General features: G+C 52.0%; 1 protein-coding gene across 2 annotated transcripts in view; it reads left to right on the top strand.

Moving 5' to 3' along the window:
• Nucleotides 1–1,251, top strand: part of LOC104996465 (C-type lectin domain family 18 member A-like) — a 12,346-nt gene extending 11,095 nt beyond the window's left edge. For both annotated transcript variants that reach the window (XM_010850729.1, XM_010850728.1), the window contains 2 exons: nucleotides 327–418; nucleotides 842–1,251. In XM_010850729.1, the coding sequence (XP_010849031.1) occupies nucleotides 327–418; nucleotides 842–879 (130 nt within the window). In that variant the 3' untranslated portion in view covers nucleotides 880–1,251. The remainder of the gene's footprint in view (nucleotides 1–326; nucleotides 419–841) is intronic.
• Nucleotides 1,252–8,055: the final 6,804 nt, after the last annotated feature.

Below are 8,055 nucleotides of genomic sequence, written 5' to 3'. Positions count from 1 at the left end.
CGGCCTGGTGGGAGGAAGGACACAGCCTGTCCGATCCCGGTTGGGGCCTGGGGGCGGGGCTGGGGCGGGGCTGGGGCGGGGCTGGGGCGGGCCGTAGCAGCAGGCGGAGGCGCCCCTGAGAAGGAAGGAGCTAGAGCGGCTGGAGGAGCAGGTGTGGAGACCGGGGAGCCGGGTGGGGGGGGGCTCCGACTCCTAGAGGCCCCTGTGAATTTGGAGTGGGGCACCGGGAGGCCCAGGCTGTGCGCAGGTGGCCCCCGGGAGGGGGCTTGGAGCCTCTCCCCGCCTCCTGCCTCCCTCCTCCACTTGAGCACCTCCTCGGCCCGCAGGTTTGGCAACTGCGTGGAGCTGCAGGCGTCAGCCGCCTTCAACTGGAATGACCAGCGCTGCAAAACCCGCAACCGCTACATCTGCCAGTTTGGTGAGGGCCTTCCCGTGGCTCCCTGCCTTGGCCCCTGGCCCCGGGGGTGCCGGGCCATAGCCCTGCAGTGTCTGAACACTGGGCCCGAGGCTATCCTGCCCATCCTGGGCCTGCAGGCCCCTGGAGCCCGGAGCGGGAGACGGCCCCGGTCCACACAGACCCGAACTGCACCCGGCTGGGGATTTCTCAAGGTCCCTTGTCTCTGGCCACTAACGCCATCACACTGGGCCCTGCTGGGTGCGCCCTGATTCCCTCAAGCGCCGTGAACTGTGAGGGCAGAGGTGAAGCCTCGCCCGGCCCCACAGCCCCTGCTGAGGGATCTGGAGCTCCCTGGGGGTCCCGTGGAGGCCATTTCTGAACCTGGTGCGGCAGGGCCCCATCCCAGGACAGTCACCGGCCCTTGTTCTTCCTCTTCCTTTCCAGCTCGAGAGCACATCTCCCGCTGGGACCCAGGGCACTGAGATTCAGCCGTGCCCCTCCCCAGCCAGGGCCTGGACGCACAGCCCCGCTGGCCTGCCTGCCCTCCCCTGTAGAACCAGGGCCTGGCTGGGACTGCGGCCAACAACCAAAGAGGTCTCAGACCTTGCAGGATGTCGGGCGGGGTACAAGAGAGGCCCACAGAGGCTGGTGGAGGAGGAGGGGAGCGTGGGTGCCCCCACCCCCGGCCTGCTTTTAATTGGGAAGATGGGGCTTAATCAGGCCCTGAAACAGGAGTCCGGACCAGCAGGGAGAAGCGCCTGCTCCAGTCCACCCAGGCTGGACCCTCTGGGCAGATGGAGGCTCCCCCACCACCCACGGTGCACCCCACAAAAGATTAAACTAGGTTATGGATGAGCCAGACTTGCACAGGCTCATTGTGAGTGGGGGATTCAGACCACCCAGAATGGTTCTGGCAGACTAGCCTCCTCCCACCCGCCCCGCTCCCTGCTTACCCACAGGACCCAGGCCCCCCTCCGGAGGTTTTCAGACCCTCGGTCCTGAATAAGGCGCAGACTCAGGAGCCTCACTCGCACCCCTGACTTCTAGCCCCTCTCACCTCTGCCTCTGTCTGTGGGCTTTGGTTTCTGTTCACACCTCCCCCTTTATTCTTACGGCTGCTTCTCCACGGCTCTTCTTTCTTTGTGATTACCTGAACTTGGGTCTTTGTGGCCCCATGGCTTCCCTGTTCCTAGGGTGGTGAGAGGGTGAGTGCCAGCAGGTACTACCATCCGTGTCCAGAATGGCGCATGGCTGCTCGTGCAAATGTCGAGTCACTGTGCTGGCTGGAAGGACTGGTATGGCCTTGGCTTGTGGAGCTGGGAGAAGCAAATCAGTCGGAGTTCTTGGTGGCATCCAACAGAAACACAGAAACTGCTCTGGCAAGTCGTGACAGAAAAGGAGCTTATCAAAAAGGCAATAATTTTTTTAAACGGGCAAAGGATTTGAATAGACAGTTCTCCAAAGAAGATGTACAAATGGCCAACAAGCACGTGATAAGATGTTCACCACCACTAGCCATTAGGCAATCCAAACAGAAACCAGAATGAAACACCAGTTCACATCCATTAGGGAGGCTGTTAGCAACAAAACGGACAGTAACGAGTGTTGATGAGGGCGGGGACGTGTTGGGGCCCTCGTACATTGCTGGTGGGAAAGTATAGTGGTGCAGTCACCGTGGAAAACCGTGTGGCGATTCCTCGCAAGGTTAAGCACCACTACCATATGACCCAACAACTTAACTCCTAGGAATGCACAGAAGAGACATGAAAACAAGTTCTTAAACAAATTCTTAAACACAAAATTCACAGCAGCATTATTCACAGTAGCCAAAAGGTAGAAACAACCCAAAAGTCCATCAATGTTTAAATAGCTAACAAATAGCAGTGCATACATGCCATGGAATATTCAGTTCAGTTCAGTTCAGTCGCTCAGTCGTGTCCAACTCTGTTCGACCCCATGAATCGCAGCACACCAGGCCTCCCTGTCCATCACCAACTCCCGGAGTTCACTCAGACTCACATCCATCCAGTCAGTGATGCCATCCAGCCATCTCATCCTCTGTCATCCCCTTCTCCTTCTGCCCCCAATCCCTCCCAGCATCAGAGTCTTTTCCAATGAGTCAACTCTTCGCATGAAGTGGCCAAAGTACTGGAGTTTCAGCTTTAGCATCATTCCCTCCAAAGAAATCCCAGGGCTGATCTCCTTCAGAATGGACTGCTTGGATCTCCTTGCAGTCCAAGGGACTCTCAAGAGTCTTCTCCAACACCACAGTTCAAAAGCATCAATTCTTCGGTGCTCAGCTTTCTTCACAGTCCAACTCTCACATCCATACATGACCACTGGAAAAACCATAGCCTTGACTAGACGGACCTTTGTTGGCAACGTAATGTCTCTGCGTTTCAATATGCTATCTAGGTTGGTCATAACTTTTCTTGCAAGGAGGAAGCATCTTTTCATGGCTGCAGTCACCATCTGCAGTGATTTTGGAGCCCCCCAAAATAAAGTCTGACACTGTTTCCACTGTTTCCCCATCTATTTCCCATGAAGTGATGGGACCAGATGCCATGATCTTCGTTTTCGGAATGTTGAGCTTTAAGCCAACTTTTTCACTCTCCACTTTCACTTTCATCAAGAGGCTTTTGAGTTCCTCTTCACTTTCTGCCATAAGGGTGGTGTCATCTGCATACCTGAGGTTATTGATATTTCTCCCGGCAATCTTGATTCTAGCTTCTGCTTCATCCAGTCCAGCATTTCACATGATGTACTCTGCATATAAGTTAAATAAGCAGGGTGACAGTATACGGCCTTGACGTACTCCTTTTCCTATTTGGAACCAGTCTGTTGTTCCATATCCAGTTCTGTTGCTTCCTGACCTGCATATAGGTTTCTCAAGAGGCAGGTCAGGTGCTCTGGTATTCCATTAAAAGGAATGAAGGGGACTTCCCACTAGGGGTGGTCTAGTGGCTAAGACTGTTCTCCCAGTGCAGGGGAACGCGCAGGTTTGACCCCTAATCAGGGAACTAGATCCTACCTGCTGCCACTGAAAGACCCTGCATGCCATAGCTAAGACCCGATGCAGCCAAACAAATATTTTTTTTAGAAAAAGGAATGAAGTACTAATACAGGCTACCAGGTAGATAAACCTTGAACACACTATTTTAAGTGAAAGAAGCCAGTCACAAAAGATCACATATTGCATGATTCCATTTATCTGAACCAGTCAGAAAAGGATAAATCCAGAGATGCAGACTGGAGGATGCCAAGACAAACGGGAAAATGAGGGTGTGAGTTTTATTTTGAAATGATAAAAGTGTTTTGGAATTTAGAGAGAGTTAGTGGCTGCAGAACATTGTAGATGTATTCAGTGCCACTGACTTGGTTAATTTTATGTTATGCAAATTTCTCTTCAGTTTTTTTGTTTTTGTTTTTTAAAGACAGTGGTTGGTCACAGGACCCCCGGTAGAGTGAGAGTCACGCTGGGGGCCTGTCTGGCCAGAAACAGTGCTCCAAGCTCTGCTACAAAGCCCGTCTGGGTGGACTCCCATCCAGACATAGGAAGTGCAGAGCCTACCCCACAGCAGCAATATGGGAGCCACCTTTGTGGAGACTGAGGCTGGCAATCCAGTGCCCTGGTGAGCCTCTAATGCCCCAGATGCCGTGTTTCCATTCAGCTGCAGCCTCCCCCACCAGCGGGCCTGGCACTATGGCACTTCCCCACCAACGTGTTTTCTCAACAACGTGACAAAGGACACGCTGGAAGCGAGGCAGCTGACCACGGCGGCGCCTCCGTGGTGGGTCACAGACCAGCGGCATCGGCATCACCTGGGATCTTGTTAGAAAAGCGGGTTTTCAGCTGCTCCGAAGCTAATCTGAGTTCTAACCAGACCTCCAGCCACTTCAGATGCAGGCTCAGGTGCGACAGCCTGACAGAGGCAGTGTCTGGGTCTAAAGTCACCTGAATTGGAGGACAGGCTCTGACACTTGTGAACTGTGTGACTTTGGGCAACTTATTAACACATAGGGGTCCCGCTGTCCCAGTCTGCCTGGAACGGCCCTGGTTTCAGCACTCACAGTCCCAGAAACCTGGGAAGCCTCTCTGTCCCAGACAAACAGGACAGCTGGTCACCCTAAAACATCTCTCTGCCTCGTGATTCTTTTCCGTAAAATGAAGACGATAAAGCGAGTTAATACATCAAAGTGTTTGAAACAGCCTGGTGAGGGTAAACGCTGACAAATGTCAGCTGGGCTGAGCCAATACCCTCACTTCTCAATTCCTCCATCAACATTAGACCATCTAAACTTCATTTGTTAACCTAATAAAATTGTTAAATAAACAAAGTGTTTAAACTGTCCCTTACAGAATAGTAAATGCTCAGTAAGTTTCAGCTATTCTTATTTGTATTCTTATTATCTATTAGCTAGTATCATTGGGCCACGATCGAGCCCACGGGTTTTGGTTTTATATATATACAGTTTATTTGGCTGTGCCGGGTCTTAGTTGCAGCATGCGGGATCTAGTTCCCTGACCAGGGATTGAACCCAGGCCCCCTGCGTGGGCAGCATGGAGTCCTAATCACTGGACTAGCAGGGAAGTCCCAAGTCCAGGTTTTAAGTGACCATCAGAGCAAACAGTTAGAACCATCCCAGACACTCATGGTAGCCCCAGTTCAGTTCAGTTCAGTTGGTCAGTCGTGTCTGACTCTTTGCAACCCCATGGACTGCAGCACGCCACGCCTCCCTGTCCAGCACCAATTCCCGGAGCTTATTCAAACTCATGTCCATTGAGTTGGTGAGGCCATCCAACCATCTCATCCTCTGTCATCCCCTTCTCCTCCTGCCTTCAATCTTTCTCAGCATCAGGGTCTTTTCCAAGGAGTCAGTTCTTCGCATCAGATAGCCAGAGGATTGGAGTTTCAACTTCAGCATCAGTCCTTCCAATGAATATTCAGGATTGGTTTCCTTTAGGAGTGACTGGTTTGATCTCCTTGCAGTCCAAGGGACTCTCAAGAGTCTTCTCCAACACCACAGTTCAAAAAGCATCAATTCTTCGGCGCTCAGCTTTCTTTTGGTTTAACTCTCACATCCATACATGACTACTGGAAAAACCATAGCTTTGACTAGGCATACCTTTGTTGGTAAAGTAATGTCTCTGCTTTGTAATATGCTGTCTAGGTTGGTCATAGCTTTCCTTCCATGGAGCAAGCATCTTTTAATTTCATGGCTGCAGTCACCATCTGCAGTGATTTTGGAGCTCCCAAAAATAAAATTTCTCACCGTTTCCATTGTTTCCATATTTATTTGCCAGGAAGTGATGGGACCAGATGCCATGATCTTTGTTTTCTGAATGTTGAGTTTTAAGCCAAATTTTCCACTGTCCTCTTTCACTTTCATCAAGAGGCTCTTTAGTTCTTCTTTGCTTTTTGCCACAGAACCCTAAACATCAGTACGTTCCACCTCATCTAACATTATTTTCCTCCTTCCCCACTCTGCACCCTCAGAATCCATTCCCAGATCATTTTGCAGGTTTTGCAAAAATAAATTAGCAAAATCTCGTGGTTCTTTTGGTGTTCCAATATCCTTCTCCCAGATTTGATGTCATTGGTCCCTGGGGGCCTGCCGAGATCTGCCTTGTTATTCAAGTCTGGAGAACATAAGGGGTAATGGGGCAGGACACATGGGTCTCCTTCAGGGCAGGGGCATTCCAGAGTGTATTATTTAAGGAAATGCTAACTGCTGACCTGGTTGCACAGTGCAAAGGGGAAGGGAACCCAGGCTGCGCAGGGCCCTTGCTACCTGCAGCACACGGCTCCCCACTCACCCAGGGCGCTGGCATTCAGGGGGTCCGCTCGGGAAGCAGGAGGGTGGGTGGTCACTCGGAAGATGCCACAGGTCAGTGCACCCCCTGCCTTCTGTTGCCACTGGCCACACCTCAGCCACACAGCACACTAAGCGCAAGGGAGGGTGGGCACGTCCACCTAGACGTGTGCCCAGGAGGAAAGGGATCCGGGTTTGGCAAAGAGCTAGTGAATTTCTGCTTCCCAGACCTTCAGAATGACCAAGAAGAGTCCTTTTGGCCCACAGGGGAGCCTCTGCACGGTGGGGTCCTGAGTCCACCACACCTTTCTGCTGGGCTGATTCTAACTGCTTCAGCTCTTGGCTCTCCAGTTTCCCTAGTTAGAGACAGAGAGAGGGTGTGAAGCCACCTGAGAGCATCATTTTATGCTGTTGTTTAGTCGTTAAGTCGTATCCAACTCTTGCAACTCCCTGGACTATAGCCTGCCAGGCTCCTCTGTCCATTGGACCTTCCAGACAAGAATACTGGAGTGGGTTGCCATTTCCTTCTCCAGGGGATCTTCCTGACCCAGTGAACCCGAGGCTCCTACATTGGCAGGCAGATCCTTTACCATTGAACCACAAGGGAAGCCCGATGTCATTGTATAGCCATTGATTAGGTCTTAAGTTTGGGTTGTAACTCTCTGAACCTTGCCACCAAAGGTTTAAAAATTCCCTGATTTTCAAACCATGTCTTGAACTCAGAAGCCTGGAGCCTCCAGAGCCAGGTCTGGAGCTCACCTTTTTTTCCTCTAAGCTGCTGGTGCTGCTAGCACAGCGCCCTGCCCCACAGCCTCTGATTTCAGAGTAATCTTCATATGCCTCTATGGCAAGAGCCACCAGGCCCCGAAAGCCGGTCCTAGCTGGGTGCTTTGTTCTGGGCACCACAAGATTAGCTGTCTTGCCATGGCATGCCGTGGGCAGTTAGTGTCCTGTCCCCTAATGCTGGCTGGGTTGTCACTGGCTTCTGGCCGTTTGCCAGCCTTACATCACCCGCATTTCCCACAGGGCTTCTGGTTCCATCCACTTCTGGTCCTATTTTTGTTATCAACCAAGATTCTTACTTTTAAGTAAGAGAAACTGAGTCTGGTGACTAAGCAGAAATGGAATTTGTCCAAGATACTGGTTAGTTCCCAGGAGTTCTGGAAGGTTGGAGGGTCAGATCTGGAAGAAGCGCCCTGCCTCTGCTGGGCACAGATGCCACGACAGACACCATCACCCGGGGTGGACATGCCACCTCCTTTGAAAGCTGGCGGTAGCTTCTGCCGCTGCTGCCATCAATTGCTAAGATGGGCTTCTTCCACTGGCAGCTTTAACTTAAAGTTAAAGCTGGGCGAGTGGGTCTGATCAGAGGAGCCAGGTCATGTGTCCAGGCCCTTGCTGCAAGGTTAGGAAAAGGAGGCAGAAAGGGGCCTTTTCAGCTTATTTCACAGCAGGCAGGCTGTGTCTTAAAGCTGGAGGATACTTCTAACATAGGAAGGGGTCTTCGATGTGGGACAGCCGAAAGAAAGACTCAGGTTCACGACAAGAGGCCACCTGGCGCCTGGCACCTTGGCCTGCAGCACTGGCCTTGTTACCCCGTGCTCTAACCAGGGGCCTCTCCAGCCTTTGGATTCTGTGCAGGGTGAGGTGGGTAACAGAGCACCCCTACACAAAGGCAGTGAGGCCTGGAGGTGCTGACACAATCGGGCTCTGCTTATAGCAGAGCCTGTCAGTAAGGGTCTTTCAGTAAGTCCTCCAACTTCTTGGAACACCGTGGTTTCAAGGCAGGGGACTGAGATCTCATTACTCCTCTCAAGTTGCTCTCCATGTGACCCTGGGCACCT

This window comes from Bison bison, unplaced genomic scaffold, assembly GCF_000754665.1.
Source record: "Bison bison bison isolate TAMUID 2011002044 unplaced genomic scaffold, Bison_UMD1.0 scf7180017864295, whole genome shotgun sequence".
NCBI lineage: Eukaryota > Metazoa > Chordata > Mammalia > Artiodactyla > Bovidae > Bison > Bison bison.
This window is presented reverse-complemented; position numbering and strand designations above follow the sequence as displayed.